The following is a 20,885-nucleotide window of genomic DNA, read 5'->3' on the forward strand; positions in this document are numbered from 1 at the left end:
TCAAGTTTTCTTTGTTTGAGCTCTGCAGACTAGCAACACAAGTTGACTAGATGTGAAAGTACTCATACTGGTATGCTGTAGTCACAGTTCTGAAAAACAGGCCATCTCAAAGGCAGAACTTCCTTTTTCTCTTCCACTGCCCTGATTTCAGCCTTTCAGAACTTCTGTTGGTTTGGAAAAAAGCCTGGAAAATAAGTTTTCCACTCTCGTTATCACTTTCTTACATGTATTGTTTTGACTGCGATTTTAAGTGCTTCTCATCAAATAAAAGGAGTGCAAAAGAAGTCAGATTCTTTCTTGCAGCGTGATAAGAACCTGCCTCTCTTGGCTCTGAAGGCGACAGGACCTTTCGTCAACACCATCAACATACTTTGCTAGCTTTGGGTAGAAGAAGAACCTATTTTGCCACAAGCAACCCAACAAACKCAACATGTGCAAAGCATTGTCCTGATTTACCTTAGCTTGACCTCATGTAAGCTAAACGTGAAAAAATATTCTTAGAAAAAGACTAACCCAGAAAATGACAGACTTCCGTTGCTGTAGGTGTTAAGGGAGGAACCTCCAATACTGATCAAATCTAGGGTTGCCCTGAATTTAATCTTCTTTATGAACCCATCCACAACACAAACACCTTCAACACATGCACAAATACAGGAGTCTGACTTTAGACTACTTTTAAAAACAGTTAGATCTTAGAACAGAAATTTTCTCCAGCTTCATGAAAGTGCCTAATATGTAATTTCTTAACAGAGAAAGTCTGAGCAGGATATTCTTGTCACCTGCAGTTTGTTACCAATTACATCAAAACCCAAAAGCTTTCTTCAGAGTTTTTTTTCATGTACGCAACACAGATTAGACTGCTTTGCTAATTAATTTTGCCTTCTTGTATGAGTCTCTCTAAACAGAAAAACTTTGACATCTTCAAATTTCACTYAAGTATTCAGCCTTTCCTAAGTGTCCTCTCTAGAAGGCCCCACAAATAGTCCTCTTCCCCATGGACTGTTTTGTACTACTCCGTYTTCTAAACTATGCTATTTCTATCCATTTAAAATGTTGTGGAGAATTTTGTCTTTCACTGTGGAAACATTTCTACTAATTTCATGTACATGACTTGATGAAAGACTTTCAGAATACAAATCAAATTTCTGTACTATTCTGGCAGCTATAAAGAACTGAATTATCTCTAAAGAACTGAATTATCTCTGAGAACAACAGTATGTTGCTCTCTAGGCATGCTTGTAATAAGCTTTTGCAACTACCTCCAAGTGTTTCCCTAGGAAGCAGGTACCAAAACAAGACACACCACTCTGCAATGGCTAAAATTGGCTCTAGAAATTTTATTTTAGCAGCTTTTCAATTGCTTAGTATAACAACTGGTTTTGTTAGCAACTCAGGCATTTCATTTGTAAAAATCATTGAACTCTTGCACAAAAAGCATCTACTCCCTGTTGGTACAGTGTTTTTATTTGGCTTAGTGTTAGGTTCCAACTTACCTTCTGACATTTCTGATTCATCTTCATTACAGCTAATTAGTAGCTTTTTTTAAGATACCTCTTCTCTCACATGTCAAAATGTAACTTCTAAAACACTAGGCTACGTCATAAGAACTACATTGGTTGTTTTCTCCTAGTTTTAGGTCTTTATATGCTCCTCTTACTACTAATACCATACTGCATGCATTTTTACATAAGTGTGGATAATACAGCAGAGTATTTCCAACCTCACACAAAAGAGGTTATACATATGCTTTTATTAGTATAAGGGGAAGTCACAGAAGACCTGATCTTGCTTCCACTGCAATTTCACACAGTGCAGTAATACTTTCAATTATTCAGTAACTCATCCAAACATTTGGTGAAAATGCAAACAGGCATTACAAATAAAGCTCATTTTATTTGGCTTTCCAAAAGCACTCATACTGAAGGATACTTAACATGAAAAAATATTTCATGAACTCTGTCCTAATTTAGTTGTGTAATCACTTTGATGGGATACAAAAATAACTGATAAAAGAACAGTCTTCCATTAGCTTGCTTAATATTTCTGTATTTGTATAAAGAGAGCTCATATTTTAAGGCACACCTTTCAGAAGCAAAATTGCTGCTCCCAGTTCACGATGCAGATAAAATCTCTAAGCATTTGGCATCTGCTAAAAACAAAAACACTTTGGACTTTGAAATGCTTATGTAACACAAATAAGAGCACAACTGAGGAGTTAAATTCCTTCCAAATTACTAGTTTCTTTTGCTGGCAGGCGAGACACACTGTAGGTGATATTTTGCAAGTATCACAGAGCCAAAAAGACTATCTATTAACTAAGAATGATTCCTGACCTCGTACTTCGGAGTTTCAGTCCACGAGTCTAACTGAAAAGAAAACGACAGTCCTCTGAAATTGAGGTGAAAGAGTTGTTCAGCTGAATTATACACTGAAAAGGAAGAGAAAGGAAAAACAAAGTCACAAAAAAAAAACAGACAATGATTTCTCCATATGAGCTCTAACACTTTCATCGCTTCAATGGATTTGCCACATCTCAATATGAAAGAAGAATAGAATTACATGGGAAAATAAAAAGATTTGATTTTTTTTTTTGTTGATTTAATTTTATTTGTTGCAATAAAAACATAGCAATAACAGAAGCCTTAAACTCATCAAAATCAAGGGTGCCTATAGGCACCAATATGTCCCTGMAGATACAATTATACATGACACGATCAGTTATACCTCGGTATCACCAAAATAGCTAAAACAGCTGCTATTGCTACCAAACAGTTCTGTTCAGTGTTTCATAAAAACACTGCTATGATACTTACCAAAAAGTCTTTCAGTCTGCCGTGCCTACAGTGTTAACAAATTCACTATTTCAAACTAACGGGATGCCTGCTCCCGAGTGGGAGCTCACAGGTCGCTCCCTGCGCATGCTACCTCTTTCCCAAGCAGCGAGCTAGCTTGCATGCCCTGGATGCAACCGGCTGCTTTGCTGAGTGATACGCCACAAAAAGGGAAGGCCTCAGAAAGGCAGGTCCCAGGCTATTTTAATGATTACTTGAAACAGTATCACCAGAAACAAGCCGATTGGTCAGCCTTTACTAAGAACAGGGGCAAACTGAAACGCACASGCTTCTCGCTGTCACCCTATGCCACAAGATGCCCCAATTTACTGCAATAAATTGTACAACATCAGCTGTGATCAGGAACACAGGGCACCTCAGTCTTTATTCTAACAAGATAAAGCTTTGTGAGACTGCAGAATGCTTAACAGCAACTCCTTGAGCCTCGCATCCCAGACACAATTTTGGAATTGATGCTACCGAATTTCAACTTGTTACTGGGAGCTGTTGAGGGGAACAGAGTGTTCTTGTAACACACAGAAGCAAGTTCATTTGCAAAACAGCAGAGGCAAAAATAAAACCCAAAAAAACACAATAAAGAAACACTCAGGCAAGAGATGCTGCTTTCTTCTATTTTACCAGAAGAAATCTGTTCAGTATTTTCTACTGTTATTATTATTTTTTTTTAATATAAATCTTTAAGTAAAAAAATGCACTTTAGTGTTTATTACAGAGTGCCTCTTAAATGCTCAGCTTCAGAAATGTGTCACAAGAAATCTGGACAATGCCAGACTGCCCAGTATAGAAAACTAATGAAGGGAGGGAAAAAAAAATAAATCAATTAAAGAGTATTAAAGCCTGCTTCCAAACTGCTTGCACCTTCACACAGGCGGTCTGTCTACTTATCACTTGTTAGAAGTGCATTTGATACCCTCGTACACAAACCTGCTCTGATTCACGGCTGAGAAATAAGCATTAAGCTTTCAGACACCACTTGCCTTCTTCGCAGAATGTGCTGCCTAAGAGCATTTTCCGGGCTTGTCACTCAAAGGAAAATGTGTGGGGAGAGAAGTGTTTTGATCTGCAGGAAAATTACACAAATCTCTCTCATGTGATAAATTATGATGTATCTTTTTTTCCAAAGCCCATAGCCAGCTGGAGAAGTGTTTTTCCCCTAGTCATGCCAAGTGTGATATCTGATTATACAAACTGCATCAGTTCTCATCCCCTGAAATGTTTGTTGATGTTTAGACTTAAAGGGCAAGGAACGTTTTCAYCCCTAGGAAGTTCTCTCGCTTATCCCTCAAGACCGCACGTCACAACCACCGCCGTGAGCAGACACGACTGAACCACGCAGGCTTCGCGATTCACTGCACAGGTCCCCGCGGTATCATTCTCCCAAACACAGCGGACGGAGGCAGAAAGGTTACGTTCTCGCTGCTGAGCTCTGGGCGAGGTGGGACCCCGTGCCAGGAAGGGATAGTCTGCCCTGCAGGAGAGCAGCAGATGGGGACCAGCTGTGAGAGCAGGACGGGAAAAAGCCGCAGAAAGCAGCCAGCCTGCAGAAGAGCAGAGGCAGATCCAAAACTCAAGGCTAACTCATATCAAGTAAGAGACTTCTCTTGCACCCCAGAGGAGCTTGGGCAACCCTCCCTCCTCACCATGGCAGGACGGCTTACCTCAGGTATTTTACTAAGCTCTCTCAGCCAGTAGATCCAATTTTTCTGTTATAACAGTTGTTTTGTTCTTAATTTTATGTTCTAAGAAGGCATAATTTGAGAGACTGAGCACATAGCAGGCACACATTTTAAAGAAAACAAGCTATAGAGAAAAAAGGACAGCTCTGCCCAGGGCTGTGACCAGCTCAGGGCCCAGCTGCAGCCTGACAGTCAGAGACAGTCCTCCCTATCAGACTTGGTAAGGGATATTCTGCAGCAAAAAAAAAAAATATATATATATATAAAATTGAGTGCAACAAGACTGTTAAAAATCAACCCATCCTATGATTTCAGTTAAAACAAGAACTTCACGCTTAGCTGCACTGAGTTATCTTTTTCATTGGTAAGTAACTGTAGATGTTTTTTCTCCTATGTAACCTCAGCCCAATTYCATAGCCCTTATCCCCGCTGAACAGCACTCGGGCAAACAGCCACACTTACGGGGACTCAGGGCACGATTTCAACAGACCCACCGGCAAGAGCAAGCACTCCCCAGCGTGAGGTCAGTTACAGACTCACGGAAGGGAGATGGAAAAGTGGGAGGGAACGTTGGCTTTGATGGAGCTACTGACCTCAAGAGCAACCAAGCTTCAACCATGGGGTTCAGCTCTACCACAGAGRCGCGACCACGTTTCAGACCAACATTAGCTGGAATGTAATGAAGCTGGCTGGAAGTTCTCTGTTGATTCTTCTGATTTAAACCACTGATTTGGCAAAACCAGAACTGCCTGCTGAAGGTCAAAGATAAACTGCCTCCAACCTCTTGAAGTGGTTTGAAACTACAGTTTTATCCTGTCACAGGAAAGCTCTGCTATAATCACCTTGTTTTTTAAGTGAAAGACGACATCTTGCTTTGCAACTCTAGTGAGTGTAGTCACTGAGATTAAATGACACACCCTTCTAAACTTACAGGGCTTGGGTTTTTGCAGGGGGGAGGAAAAGATGAGCAGGTTTCAGGGGAGTGCCAGTATGGAGAAGAGAGTCCTACTTTCATTCATGAAAGCTGGACCTTTGGGACTTCTGTCACATTAAAGATGAGAAAAGTTTCGCTTCCCACCTTTCTCCCCTCTCTSAAATCAAATTTCTGTGTGACATGAAAACTTTGCCTTCATGTCTCCCAAATGCTGAAAACTATTTTAGAACTGTTTTAGAAAACAGAGAAAAGAGTTACCAAAACCTTGCATTGCATGATACAGCTGAAACTCGATTTATAATCATTGAACTGCTTCATACAAAGCATTTATTTAGGCTAAGAAGGCCATTAATGGAAGATACTGAATTTCAGTGAGGAAACTGAATGAGTACATGCTCTAGTGAAATGGTAATACAGGCCAACAGCTTAACAGATGTGTTTCATATTTGCATGTTATCAGATGAAAAGTTATGAAAACTATCATCAGATGAAGCAAGCATGCAAGTTTACTTAACTGAATATGACAAGCACACAAGATCTGGCAAACTCCACATGAGGGACACATGATACGTTTTATGTGCTTGCATACAATTTTATACAGTAATAAAACATGTTACTCCTATCATAACTAATGCTTACAGCTAGGTATGTATTTTTATCATTCATAATGTCACAATTTTGTGAGCACTTTCTCCCCTAGGTATTTGCAAATAAACCATAGTCACAGAACAACATAGAACTATAAAATGTCCGAGATACAGAACCACTTTTGCCCTATCTAAATTCTGCATAAGCTCCCATGTATCCTACTTCCATAACAACTACCTACAGACTTCAGAGTGTCCATCTAAGAAGAAAGCTTAAGATCATAACTGAAGCGAAACTTAAGGAGGATAATTCTGGTCCTTGGAGAATTATGGCTAGAAATCCTCCAACCTCAACTTATCTCAATCTGATCTTCAACTGCTACAGCAGGCTTTTAGGCCATATTACTTTTGCCACATGACCCTCCACAGTTAATAAATCCTGTTCTGTGAAGTGCAAGAGATYGCCTGCAGAGAACAGACACAAAGACGGGACATGCAATTGCCATCAATCATAAAGAAGGCCAGCCTATTTGGGATCAGCCTGCCTACTGCAAACRGACCGAGTTACTGTAAAAATGAAGAGGAAAAGATGCTCTAAAACGAGTATCTTGTCTAGATGGAGTTATGTCAGTTTTGTGACTCCACTTCTTGAAGGTTCCCAAGCAATTAAAGCATAAATACTCTCTTCTTGAAAGTTTCATGATTTGCTTAGTTTCATTGCCTGTCAAAACCCTGAAATAAACTGTTGTCACATATGAACAGGGAGCTTGAAGATTTCATAACAGGAAAAATGCAAGTGGTGAACAGCCAAGYGGCTTCTGCAAGAGTCAGTGTGAGTTCAATCAGGTTAAACAAACTTGCCCCAGTTCTGGATGTGCTGCACTTAGGCTGGCTCCACACCTCCCCAGTGCTCCCAGTAACAGAAAGGAGGTTCAGGGACACGCAAGCCAGTTACATACATGCTTAGACCGGATCCTGTCCTAGCAGTGGTATAACCACATTCTCAGAGCATGGAGCCAAGCAGACTGTCCTGGCTGGCTCTGCATGGAGATCAGCTCAAATGTCTCTAGGTTCAGGGTATACTTAATTCCCAAGGGCACTTGAGACCAGACCGTGCATAACAATGTGTAAAAACAATAGCAACAACAACAAAGCTCAGGATTTTCTGGGYACTGGTGCTTCAAAACAGATCATTAATGGTATCTGAGCATACCATTCTGTGGTTCAATGACTGTGTGCCTCAGTATTTCACTTAAAGAACACTACCATTCAATTCACAATACATTTGGTAAGATAACCCACCTATAAGGTGGTGATCATTCCAGAACACAATTTCAAATYATTTGACAACAGAAATCTCTACACATTTCTCTAGGGAGGCATAGAGGAAAAACTTTCTAGAAAAAAAGTCTATCAATCTAGGTATACTTTTGATTCTCAAAAATTTTGGCTTACCTCCTGGATGTGTTGCTCCAAATGACTGATCAATTTGTTCTATGGTAGGAGCGATTGCCTGAGAGTTAAAATGGACACCACTGGAAAAGAAAATAAATTAGTGTGCCTTAGAGTATTGAATAGATGCTACAAGTGTTTATGAATGGCAGTACTGCATTCAAATTAGAAAGTCTCCAAGTCTGAAGGGGAAGAATAAACTGACTAATAATCTAACCAAGTGCTATGTGCAAGAAAGGCATCTACTTTTTCTTTTCTTTTCTTTTTTTTTGACTATTAGATTGTTTTCTTAAGAAGAACAAAAAAAAATGAATTCAGGATTAATAAAAGTCACCGTAATGAAAGAGATGTCACAGGAGGTCTTAAATCACTTACCAATATTTTAACTTCACCTTAGTCAAGTCATAAACTTCAATCACCTGAAATACAGGAAATAGAAACATCACCATACTTCAAACATTTGTGAATCATAACAACAAAGGCAAACTCCTGCCCAAAGGCAAAATTAGCTAGTACCGCTTGATCGCCTTCCCCAAAGCAACTCTGCTAGACACATTGACAGAGTCAAAACTCTGAAAACCAACTCAGTAACTGCACATGTAAAAAAAACTGGAGAAGAACCAGGACTTCAGCACAGTACCTACAAATCTTTGCATCTGTGCACACTAGCAGCACTGATCTGCAGAAATTATCTTTCTACTAACATGTCAGCATCTTGATTTCTGCAAGGACTACTCTAAAGCAAATACAAAGGCAAGTAATAGCAATAGTTAGCTAATTAAAGGACTCYCTAATGAAAAAAATCAACCAGTAGTCCACTCCTTGGGTTGCTCTCTTTACACTGAAGAATACCTTTATGGGGAAGCAAGTCCTTGTGATGACCGCATTGTGTTTACACTTGCCAACTCTTTCTAAAGGAGAAGATGAACACAGCAAAACTAAGCAGTAATATTCTACTTCAATACTAGACAAAAACAACACTTAGCCACATCTCTAAGCACATGATGATCAAAAGAGCAGTCCACAAGGATTCAGAACAAGTCACAATATCTAGTTCTAGAGTTCATTAAGTATTTTACAAATTATTGAATATTCCAAAGAGCTCCTCTCACTACATTCAATCCTTTGTAWTAGATACCCTATTGCAAACTTCCATCTGAGACTGGTTTCAAGTGATTTCAATGCAACTCCACTACTGGATCCTGAGGTTAGACTGGGGAACCACCCAGACCATTCTTGGGAACTACCACGGTCAAACACAAGACTTCATCTACCCTGCATGTGTGTTCCCATATCAGCAGGAGAAGGAAAATATGCACAAGACATCATAACTCCTGTAAAGGAAAGGTAAAGAGCTTTTTCTTATTTGGATAATCCTCCAACACATCACTGACAGATTTAAAAGGCACTCAATCTTCAACTGGAATGTAARGTAGAATTCCCCAGGAAGCTTGCTACCAATGTGGCTTTAAAGCCTAAAAATACCACCAGCTAAAAAGGAAGGCTTGTTTCTGGGACATGTCTGGTAAATAACTGTATATAAAAATACTTGCAATGCTCAAACCGCTATATAAAAAAATTAACAGTTAATGGTACGCTGTTGACTCAAAATGTTAGAGGAGTTTTCTGAAGCACTTCTGGTTTGCTTAAGAAAGCCCACACACTTCAAGATACAGGCAACAAATTAACAGTTTGGCAAAGCCAAAATAAAGAGGAGCAAACAAATTTCTTCTTCTTAAATATATTTTGAATTATGTTTCTTAGGAAAAAAAAGTTATCTAGTTTTTTAATTCATATGTAGTTTGACATRTCCAGATTTCCTTTACTGCATAGTTTGCTAAAGAAAAGGCCAAATCTATGGAAAACTAGGAATGGTTTTACTTTTTTTTCCCCTTCAATTTAACACTGCATGTCCTTTCCTGACTCTCCCCCCACCGCTGATTGTGTTTCTGAAAATAGAGAAAAATCACCCCACATACAGAGCTCGCTTTGCTGCAACTATTAGAGAGTATCAGGTACTCTCCAGAATTTCTGCTGGAACACACCTGGCTAAAACACATGGCAGTGGCGGAACAGGACTGAAGAACAGAACAGGTTAACTAAGAATAGTATATTGCGCAAATAAGGTCCCACATGAGAAACACACTGACAGCAGCCAACAGGCACCGATTTGCCATGAACCCTCTTCCCACAACTCAGACTGAAGATCTATTCATGTCAACGTTTCTTTTTACTAACCACAAAGGCAGAGGGGGRAAAAAGCACAATTTAGCAAAATTTAAAATAGACAAAAGGCCTCATAACAGCCACGAAAGACAAACACACTGAAGAAATACTGCAGCAGACCAGAACATTGTGATAGGATTTATTTTTTAAACTACAGAAGCTACACTGATTTGAGTACTAGGGTGGCTCTTCCTAAGYGCACAGGAGCAAACAAGTGGGAAGGCTAAGGAATATTCAGCAATGCATCCACCACACAGCCAAAAGGCAGTTGGTCTAAATGAGTTAAAAACTGATGTTTTGCGACAATGGCCACCTCAATAATTACTGCTTAGTCCGACTCATAGAAATGTTCACTACTAACCACCACAACACAGTGAAATCTAACTCTTTCTCCTTCCCACCTGAGAGAGAATGTAGGCTGAAGAGATTATTGCTAAAATTTACAGTGAAATCATGCTTTTAAAACTTGGTCCAGGATTTATACTTTCATTTTTGTTTCACAGAGTAACATCTCTTGCATTATTTTGGCTACTGAAGGTAAGTAGAGAGACTATGCATGAGCCTCCTCCTCCTCCTGCAGAGGAGGGGTAGAACTTAAAGAAAAAAAAATCCTGCTATGGAGTTATGCCTGTGGCAGCTTCTCTGGGTCTGTAAGGCTTTCACTTGCAGCAGCCTTTATTTCAATCTTTTTCACAACCAATTCCAATAGCAACAGCATTAAAAAAAAAAAGGCAGGGGGAGGAAATTGACTTTTCCAGTTTTGCTGCTGCTGAGCAACACTGAAAACACAGAGTCACACCATCTTCAGAAACAGGCATTACTGCGTCTCCACCTACACCGTTCTGTAACAAGCCTTGCTGCTCACACCTGCAGTGATCTCTCACAATTGTGTCTACAAAGCTTTCTGAACAGTTTTGTAAGGACAGGTTGAGTTTTTGCAACACACCATGCATTTATACAGCTACAGTTTTCATAGCTGAAAACAAAAATGATCTTCCTGGATCCTTAAACTATTTTATACCAGATCAGTTGCTCTGGTCTATTATTGTTTTGTTTGTTCTATGATGCACTTGAAGTGACTCAGTTTCAAGTCCAGTCTCCTTAATTTTTTTTTGTACACATACATATAAATATGTATGGATGTATAAGAAAGAATTTCTATAGTGGGTGTAACTTACAGTGATTAAGATTCATCTGACAAACAAAATTTTAAAAATATATATTTTTTAAATCCTACATTCATGYGAACAATCTGAAGTACATAAATTCTAAATCTCAAGAAAACTGAGAATCCCACTGTTTCAAATATTACTTTATGAACAGAAACTTCCATAAGTCAATTACAAACTAAGATCTGGCACAAAAAATGCTTAGCTTCTCCCCATTTGAGCTCCATCTGAACTGAAAACTATTCTGCAAAATGTCTATCTTTATAGTTAACATAGAAGAAAAGAAAAATATGAATGTAACATGGTGTCATAGGTTACTACTAAAAAGAAATAAATATTTCTGATAACTATTAAATTGGGTTGCTACTTAACAATTTTATATATACACATTTAAGTATAGAAGAGCTCAAGATTCAGCTAATAGCACACTGCCACATCCTTGAAGTGATTTTTGCAATACAGTACCAAGGTAACGTTTTGGAGAGTGAAGTTTTGTTGTTTTGTTGTTTTCTTTGGAGACATGACCAAGTAACACGAACAAAGCTTCATCTATTGCTCTTCCAATGGTTGAAAATATGGATATGAACAATGCATCCCAGACTTACGTAAGGGGTAAGCAATGTGGGTTTTTTGTTTGTTTTCTTTTAGCATCAAATTTAACTTCACATTTCTGCTTTCAAAAGCTAGATGTCAGATAGCACAGCAGCTAGAGCAGTGTACTGTCACACAATTTGCCCAGTCAACACCTGCTCACTAGAAATCAGACTTGGGGCACAGTGTGATGTGCGCAGTCTACATGAGAACCATACTCACAACTGCTCAACAGAGTCAGTTCTTTGTGAAAATCTGAATTTGGGACTGCCCTGAAAAACTAAGAAGTTACGTATAGATATTTTAAAGCATTTCAGTTAAGAAAGCATTTTTCAATCATGTATTGATCTATTTACATCTCTACAGAGTCCCAGAGTAGTGCATTTTGTATGCAGAATCGTATCACTTCTGTAACAGATTTTTGGGGAACAAACGCCTTGGGAGGTTAGTGTCCAGTCTGCCCTTTATTTCACATCCTAACTACAAAAAATATCCCAGAGAGACAGCTCAGCACCCATTCATCTAAGAGGACTAAGGTGGAAATGCTGGGCTGAGGACTTCGATCGCTGGGATAAAAGCTAACCTAGAACACACCGGAGTCACTGCAGGAGATGTCGGCTCAAAATAGGCCAGGATTTGACCCCCTGGGAGAAATCAAACACTCAGTAGCAACTGAAAACTAAGAACAGGAAGAAGAAAGAAGTCTATTTCCAGAAATAAAATGGCAGCACCACTAAAAGAACCAACTTGAGGGAAAAACACCACCACCACTATCCAGTTTGCATTAACTGATGATCTGATYTCAAACRCAGAGCTTAGCTTTAGTAACAACCTTTCTCAGTGCATGCTACAATATGAGATAAGATGGGGAAGAGAGATTACACTGGACCATTATACTCCTAAGGGATTCTTACAGTCYTCAGTAGAACATTAAAGTATCTTAATCCTATAAATCTAAATTTAATCCTCAAAGATATGCAGTTCATTATCTCTAAGAGAGCACAAAATATGGTAAATTAAATGCATATAAAAAAAGACCATACAGTAATTACAATGTATTAAGTGACAACACATCCTTGTTTTGTTTGCAGGAAGGGTGTTTTACCTTAAGTCTCTGATTGAAAGCATCAAACAGCAGTTTGATTCCATCCTGAGTCAGATTAAGGATGAGGTCATGGCTAAGAGGTGACTGTAAGATAAAAAAAACTGTTAGGCTTTTAATTTCAAGGTTTCTTTGTTAAGATAAGTGTAACTGTGTAAACTGGTTATTTAGGAAAAACAAGACTGCCTCAGAAAACAATTGTTTATTCAATGAATAAGCATACTGAAAATATACTTGGTCAAAGCTCCTAACCCCATCAGTTTTCTTATGAAAAGCTCCTTTGCCCTTGTAAGATCTGCACTCTGCAAGAACTCCCCAAAAGAGTAGCTGGCCACTTCTTGAATAAGAAAAAAGAACACAGAAATTAACACTTGTTCAACATCAGACAGAGCCATCATGTAGGCGGAGTCCGGTGCGTTACTGGCACACAAAAATAACAGCCCAGCTCGAAGTCTCATCAGAATCAAGCATATGCTTGACAAAAGGATGGCAGGAGGGCACTGYCTTCCAAACACCAAGGGGTGTCCCGGTCCTTTTCAGGCCTGAAAAGGAAGGCTTCTGAGTCTGAGGTTGTGAAYTTAGGTTTCCTTAGTTACTGTGAATTTTAACAACTAAAAAGCTTAATTTGCAGTCTGCTGGAGCCAGTAGGAGACATTCCCCTGGTGCCTGGATAGGCTTTATGCCAACTCAACCGTCTGCGACACTGGGGAAGCTGCAGTGCAATCCACGTGTACGTAGTCAGTCGGTCCTATTTGATCAGGCACCATCTCAAGCACATCTGCTTCTAAGTTCTACCCTCCACAACTGTCTCCTCAGAGAAGAATACGGCTGGCAGGCAACAACATGCATGCCCTGAAACTGCATCCAACAGCTATCTGGCAAAAGGCGATTAGAATGGGACATCTGGGGCGCATCAAGCCTTCTAACGTAAGCAACCACATCACACACTCCTTTTTATGAATTAAGCATAAGCTATCTTAAAAACAGCTTCTCCTTGCTTCGCTCCACTAGGAGAAGGTCTGTGTTTTGATAGTCAAAATTTTACTCTCCATCCTAAATCCACCCGCTGACAACCACACCTCTTTGTTCTCATGTCAGTGCCGCTGTCTAGCCCTGCTACCCTCCGTGCCTTCTTGGGTGAGACTCCATCCCCTCCCAAACCACATATTTAAGTAATCAGATCCTGTGGCTTGTTTTGACTTAATGATCTCCTGTGCTGCAGATTTCCCACTCCCTTTAATCACTCTAGCAGCTTTTCCTGAAGCTGGTTCTCTCTGAGCTCATCATCCTTGAACATCAGTGATCAGACTTGTGGGAACTATTCTAAACGAAATCTTGACACCACCTTGCACAGTGGCATCAATACTTTGCTTTTGCCTTTTTTTTTTTTTTTTTTAAAAAAATACCATCTAGAAACAGGACTGTGCTGAAACCATGAGCCTGARGAAACCCTGATGTCAACTCAGGGTCTGTGTTTGAATCCTTTACAAACTAATGTAGAAAGGCTAGAGACATAGCAAAGCACATGCATCATGTTACATTAAAAATATACACCAAAAGAACTTTTCTGATATGGGATATGCTCTACCACTCATTGGTTTCTAAGCAGGGTTTTAATAAAGTTATTCCAAAACTAATGAGAACAAGCACCTCTGAYTGCTGGAAAAGAGAGAAAAAAAAAACACTCGAGGAAAAGCTTGACAGCCAAGAGCWTCTACTCTATGCTGGCAGAATTTATAACTGAAGAGTTTCAAGGGCACACATGAAGCTCATGTGACTATTAACGTACAAAAATATAACCTCAAGGGTGAGAGGAAGACATCAGAAAGTATTGGGAGAGTCATTCCCAAGGGAAGAAATTCAAATGTGCAGTTACAATACTGCTCTGCATAAAGCTGCAGGAAAAAAAACCTTCTCACTGTCATAATCCCCTTGATACAATTCCAGAGGAATACATTTACGAAAGAAATAAATGCCAATTAAGTACCTCATTTAAATTGACCAAAAATAGGAGTTAAAACACTTGTCACATAAATTGGTTCATTAAGGGGTTTTTGGCACAGTTTAGGCATCCCATTTATGGCAAGTGAAAAGAGAGTTGTGGGCAGATCTAATTGCACTTAACTGTCATGTATACATGTTTCAAAGGAAATACTTGCTGGAGTTCCAGGATCAGAGATTCAGTACTTTAGATGCAACAGCTTTAAATGACATTTGATCACTATGCTTAAACACAACCTTTTAGAAACCAAAGAGGAAAGATATGAATGGCTGTTCAAGTATATACAAGTTGTGCTAGACAAAGCTTAAAGGTTTGAATCTTCTAAGCACTGCACCAAGAACTCTTTGGGCCCAGCTGCTAATGAACTACGTGATGTTCTGCACCAGGCAATCAACTGCAGGCCCTGCGTGCCACGTGGAAATAATGGCTCTGGTATCAGGCACGATAGATGGGAAAAACACCATCAACACATCTACTCCAAAACTGAGATCTTCTATTTTGTTGGATTGCATAGAAGCTAAAAACATCTTTATATTTATTATAGCATGAGGCGAAAAGGCTAAAAAAAACCCCTGTAGATACAATAAAAACAAATTCCTTTGTTCTTAAGTGTACGAAGTCAAGCAAAATGTACCTTTTACAGAGGCCTAAAGAGCCCAGCAGTGATGTACCATGCTTTCTAGCACTGCACCATTAATCCTTCTGTCATTCTACAACACTGAGAGGAAGGGGAATCTCATTATTTATCTAAACAAACCCAGAAGTTATTCTGGAATATATTTTCATCAGAAAAGCTGGAGGAAAAAATAGTAGTAGAACAAATAAGGAATGCATTCACTGCTGAACGGATGGCTCTACTAACTAAAATCAAGMAGCTACATTTTCAATCTGCAAAGTAAATATTCAGCCATCATGAAAGTCATAAATCTACATAATTTAAAAATATATAACATTTAATTAGATGAAATATTTATCYGGCAGCAAACTCTAGAGTTGAGCTTGGTCCTTAGTCATTTGCTACTCTCTGCAAATGGATAAGACCTCTATCAGATACAGATATTTTGATACAGAATTAAATTCTGCCAGACTTTGCCTATTCCCTGATGCGAAGATCTCTCGTCTGCAATACACAAAAACCATCTTCCAATTAACMTGCATTCCACATAATTCACACTTGGAGAGCCATAGGTCTGCTTTGCCCCATTCTCCTCTTCCTTTCTACTTCCTTCACAAGAAAGGTGCATATCTAACACATTTTGTTTGATCTAGCAAAAAGGTTTCACTTCTAGTTCTGTTTTTGATGGAACTCAAAAGTATTAGCGCTAACATAACAGTGTTGTTTTAATCATGAAGGATGATTAAAACATCTAGCTGATTTAAATTACTGCATCTGCTTTTGCAGACAGAATTGAAGACCCAGAGAGGAAGTATGGAAGCATTTTCAGTGGGCTCATCACCACTGAATCAAACATGAAAGCAGAAAGTAACGAGTGATTCAGTACCTCAAAAATAGTGCAACACCTGACAACGATAATGTAAAGAGATTAGAATTAAATCACCCAGCTAAATGCAGAACATTTCTTAAAGAACAGTACTACCACAGCACCACACATACAAAACTGACACCTGTTAAATCACTGCACTCTGTTGAGGATTATTATTTGTGATGTTTAAGAGCTATAAAAGCCACATCTCTCACGGGGTGGCAATTTTTTGGTGTCATTCAACCTCAAGTAGCTCCGCAGTTTGTACAATACGTCAGAGTGACACAGTATCGGTATACCCCGTTATACCTAATACTTGGACACGATAGCTGAATGACTTGACCAGACCATTTGCTACTCACCTGCTCACTGTACAGAACCTGGACGTTTTTGATAATGCGACAGTGTTTCTGAAGAATTGCTACAGCCTGAGCCAACGGCATTCCTGTAAATAAAAACAGTTGCATTGCTCCAATTCAGAGACGTAGCTAACAGTATTTTTTGACAGAAAGGTAACAGATGTGGTAATAGAGTCCTCATCAGCAAACATGAATAACAACACAAAGGTGTGCAATCAACAAAAACCTCYCTGACTCATACTAGCAGCACAAACCTGTTTTCTGTAGAAAAAAAAAATGTTTTCCCACCAGCTTGTTAGGCACATATATGAAAGAAAATAATCTTTAGCAACAACATAAAACAACAAGGTTTAGGAAGGAAAAGCACAGATCTTTCTGCAATCCACATGCAGAATTTTCTGCTTTTAAGGGGAAGGTAAAAAATCCAGTAATTTATAAAACAGCCTGTAGTAAAAGCCACTCAAGTTGATCAGCYTTCTTATCCACATTCAGTAGGCACCTGGGTCACACTTTATAGTATATGCTTTGGTCAAGATTATTAATCTACAGAGTTGTTGAACACAGTTATATATGTCCATATATATGTATATATGGAATAATGATTCTGCTTAGACTTAATTGGCCAAATTAGTTGGTGATGTAACTACAGCTGTATCAAGGAAGGGTGAATTTTATATTCTCAGTCTATACTGCTTCTTCAACATGTATTCTCACGTTTCCTAAGGGCAACTGAACAGCAGCTTTGACAAAGAAGAACAAGTTAAGATATCCATATTACACAATGGGGTTTAAATGAAACAACACATTATCACCATGTATCTTCTAACACAACTTTAGAGGATATTCTTTATAGTCTATGTTATCTTTACATCTGTACAATTTTAGGTATGGTGTAAATCAGCTGATTCTGTAGAAAGAACAGCACCACGTCATGTCATCCTTTTTCACATCGTTGAAACCTCTGTTGCCTTTCCAAATGAAATGTGATCGTGTTCCTGGCTTCAAATATGGCATTTATAAAGAGAGATCATGAGCTCATAATTTTGAAGTTTTGTTTCCATATTAATTTCTACACATCAATTTAGATTTAGCTATCTAACATTTTATTTACATTCCCTGCCCTTTTCTTCTCTATTTCTAGCTTTTAATCATTAAGCAAATCACCCTTGCTAGGAAAATGTACGATAGAACCTACATTTTTATTTCATGATTGTTGAGGTATTCAAATTTTTAGTTACTAGCTACATGTCTCTTAAACACAAACTATGCATCATGTCCCATATGTGTGTGTGTGTCTGTCTGTCTCCGTATACATATATACATATACACGCACACACATATATCATTTTGAGGCTCTAACATGAAAAACAATTTTGTGAATAGAAATTACCAACCATAAGATGATAAAATAAGTATTCTTTCCGAATCTGTAATAACACTAATACAATTAAAATGCACAGAGCCACACAATTAAGGCAGCACTGTTTCCTATTATCTAGGAAATAGCCGTTGCCTTACGGTCTAAGCAGCTGAGTTTCTGAGCATGTTTTGAGTAGACAGTTATTATGTATTAAATGATATTTTCAAAGTGGAACAAAAACATAAATAACTGTGAAGTTAAGATCAAAGATGCTCCTGTGAAATGTACATATCTCATAACCTAATAAAAACTATGATTAGAAAAAAAGCAAGAGTTATTTAAAGCATTAAATTCAGAATACTTATTAATAGTTAGGTGCTCAAAATACATTCTCAAAGCCAGCTGGAGACCTGAAAAGGTAAGAACATTAACTGCTCTAAAAAGTAAGTAGCACAGACTTGAGCGAACCAAGCAAAAAACCTTACAGAACCCACAGTAATTGCCGCAGTAGGCAATGTTTTGCTAAAAACACATATGGTTAAGGAAGCGCACACAGACACGAAGTCCAGTTTGTAGTGTGATGTAACCTCGTGCAATCTTGGGTTCCTAAGTGTGCAAACAGATAGCTCATGTGACTCTCTCACTCAGAGCTTTCTCRAGCAGTGAGCAAACGGACATGGACTGATTTTATTCAGCTTTCCCTGAATGAGAATCAAGCAGATTTTACTAGGCGGCTGCTTACACTGCTATTCATAGCTTTGAGAACTTCTCCAAAAATAGCTCAAAGAACCTAAAACATAGGTGGAAGAGCCAATATCCTCCCTTTGCCTCCATTAGTAAACAGCCAAAGAAAGCACAAAGAAGCTAGGTTATTTTTCTCCACCCTTCTCAGGCACACATGTGCAACCACCACCTTTTCCTCAACAGTTGGCAGCCTCTGCAGTCAAAGACGACAAAGAATTCTTTTTCGCCCTTACCAGTTAGGGGAGACTAGGAAGCAAACACAGTTTCCAGCATATCAGACAGTCGGTCAAACCGACCCACTGCAAACAAAGCCTACAAAGTTCAGTTCTAGTACTCTGCTACCCTTCTCTGAAGGTTGAAGTGATACAAGATACTCCTCCGACATACAGTGGTCACAAACAACACGTCTTGAGGTTTTAGCTCTTTGACTACGTGTCTTGAAGCAAACAAATAAAGAATAATAATAATAACAATAAAAGAATACAATGCAACAATGTGAGAGATCTCATACTGCCTTAAATAAAGAAAAAGCAGTGAAACTTAGCAGGAAAGTGAAAAAAAATACACAAGAGAAATGTAAATGTGTCTTAGAAACTCTAAGAGCACCTACTGCTAATAACACAGCTACAGATGGTACAAAATAGGTATTTAATTGTTCTCCCTCTTTAAAACTGCAGGAACATAGCCTCATAGGCGGCAGTGACACAGGTATCTAGCTGAACACAAACCTCAGTCTTGGTTAAATTTTTTTATGCTCTGGTCACATTGTGAGTCAATACTGGAGCCAGAAACAGAATTCAAGGACTCATGTAAAAAATCTTCCTGGCATTTCCCCTCAGTCATCTCCACTGCGGGTACACGACTGGAAGCCAGTGTCAGCAGCAGCTCAAGAACACGGCCATTCAGCAGAGCTAAACAAATGACGAGTAGTACGTCCCCGGCAGCCAGAACCCCATCTATACTAAGGCTTCCAACCCTGTTACCACCAGCATGGCTGAACCAGCTTTATCAGCAGAGAGAAGGTGCACACAGTACTGCTAGCACAGGACAAAGTATCCTAACACCTAGTCAGTCCCTTGCTCTATACAAGCAGGTCAGGCTAATTATATATTAGAGGTGTCACGTGGTGGCTATGTTTACTCCAAGAATTGAGCTTCCTCTCTCTCATCTATGCGCACATGTGCGTACACATATACATAGACACAGTGTATAATTTTAATCATAAGATTGCATTAGCAAGGCTCTTGAGAAAAAGAAAAATGTTTTTTTTCTTTTTATAAGGAGAATTAGTGGGTAGGGAGCGAGGGCCACTGCTACGTACTTACAACCATGGCTAGGGCATAGAATTTGGATTTATTTTCGAGTGATAGAGGTAATAAAGGATCACAGAAGGTCATGCAGAGTTGAGGGAGCACAGTAACACGTTAGCGGCATAAGGAGATCACCGGGATTTCAGAGGGTGGGACCTGAGGTACTATAATTAGCCTCCAAAAGCCTTTCTAACACTCCTGTTAACAATCCAGTTTGACTTGATTCTGAGTTCACAGAAGTGTAAACAGCCACTTGCGTTTGACGGTTTCATAAGAACAACTCTGTAACCGCTCCCCTGSTGCGAGCAGAGTCCAGGGAGTCCGGTCACAGAGTTTGTTTTCTATCCAAGCGCCCGTCCTAGAGTTTGTTTTCTACCCAAGCGCCCGTCCCGCTGCTATCAGGGGCGACGGCAGCAGCGGCGTAACTCGAGGTCTGGCAGCCACAGMCGGCCGCCACGCAGAGCCCCGCTTGCGCTGGCCATCTTACCGTTACCTGGGCTTTAGACAGAGCAACGGCAGGGGTGAAAAACGGCGACAAGAAGGAGCCAAACGCTGAAATCCAAAACAGTCACGTGAAAATTAGGAGAGCTACAGTAACTCCCGAAGATCCGGAGCACCGGCAGGGCGGGCTCGAAAACCGAGCCAGGCGAGGCACCTACGCCAGCCGAGCGCCAGCTCTGCGCCCGAGGGCTCCGCGCCGCGCCGGGCCGGGCCGGGCCAGCGGCGCCTCTCCCGGGAGAAGCCCCCCTTGCCGCCGGCTCGCAGCAGGGGGGCGGCAGGCAGCGACGCTGCGCTCGGGGAGGCGCCGCCGCCCCCGCGGGGGCTGTTCAGCGAACACGGGCCTCGGGAAGGGGGCGGCCGGGGCGCGGCGGCACTCACCCAGCGTGAACTCCCATTGCTCGTGCCCCAGAGACCGCTCGGGCACCACCTCCAGGTCGAGCATTGGCTCAGCTCGCGTCGAGGCCCAGGGCTCGCACAGCCGGTCACCGAGGCGCTGCGGCGGGGCCCTGCGAGGGGAGCGCGGCGGCAGGTCACGG

At 40.1% G+C, this 20,885-nt stretch overlaps 1 protein-coding gene across 3 annotated transcripts in view; it reads right to left on the reverse strand.

Annotated features, from left to right (window-relative positions):
- The window catches only part of PHAF1 (phagophore assembly factor 1), a 35,241-nt gene extending 14,364 nt beyond the window's left edge, over window positions 1–20,877 (reverse strand). The window contains exons 1-7 of one of the 3 annotated variants that reach the window (XM_085301105.1): window positions 20,728–20,819; window positions 20,336–20,400; window positions 16,438–16,520; window positions 12,593–12,676; window positions 7,877–7,920; window positions 7,505–7,584; window positions 2,334–2,428 (exon numbers count right to left, since the gene is read on the reverse strand). In XM_085301105.1, the coding sequence (XP_085157231.1) occupies window positions 2,334–2,428; window positions 7,505–7,584; window positions 7,877–7,920; window positions 12,593–12,676; window positions 16,438–16,518 (384 nt within the window). In that variant the 5' untranslated portion in view covers window positions 16,519–16,520; window positions 20,336–20,400; window positions 20,728–20,819. Of the gene's footprint in view, window positions 1–2,333; window positions 2,429–7,504; window positions 7,585–7,876; window positions 7,921–12,592; window positions 12,677–16,437; window positions 16,521–20,335; window positions 20,401–20,727 lie in introns of all 3 variants that reach the window. The other 2 variants (XR_014895349.1, XM_085301106.1) reach the window with 2 other exon arrangements.
- Between the last annotated feature and the right edge of the window lie 8 nt (window positions 20,878–20,885).

Source organism: Rhea americana, unplaced genomic scaffold, assembly GCF_003343005.1.
Source record: "Rhea americana isolate MKP2758 unplaced genomic scaffold, rheAme1 scaffold_172, whole genome shotgun sequence".
In the NCBI taxonomy this organism is placed as follows: domain Eukaryota; kingdom Metazoa; phylum Chordata; class Aves; order Rheiformes; family Rheidae; genus Rhea; species Rhea americana.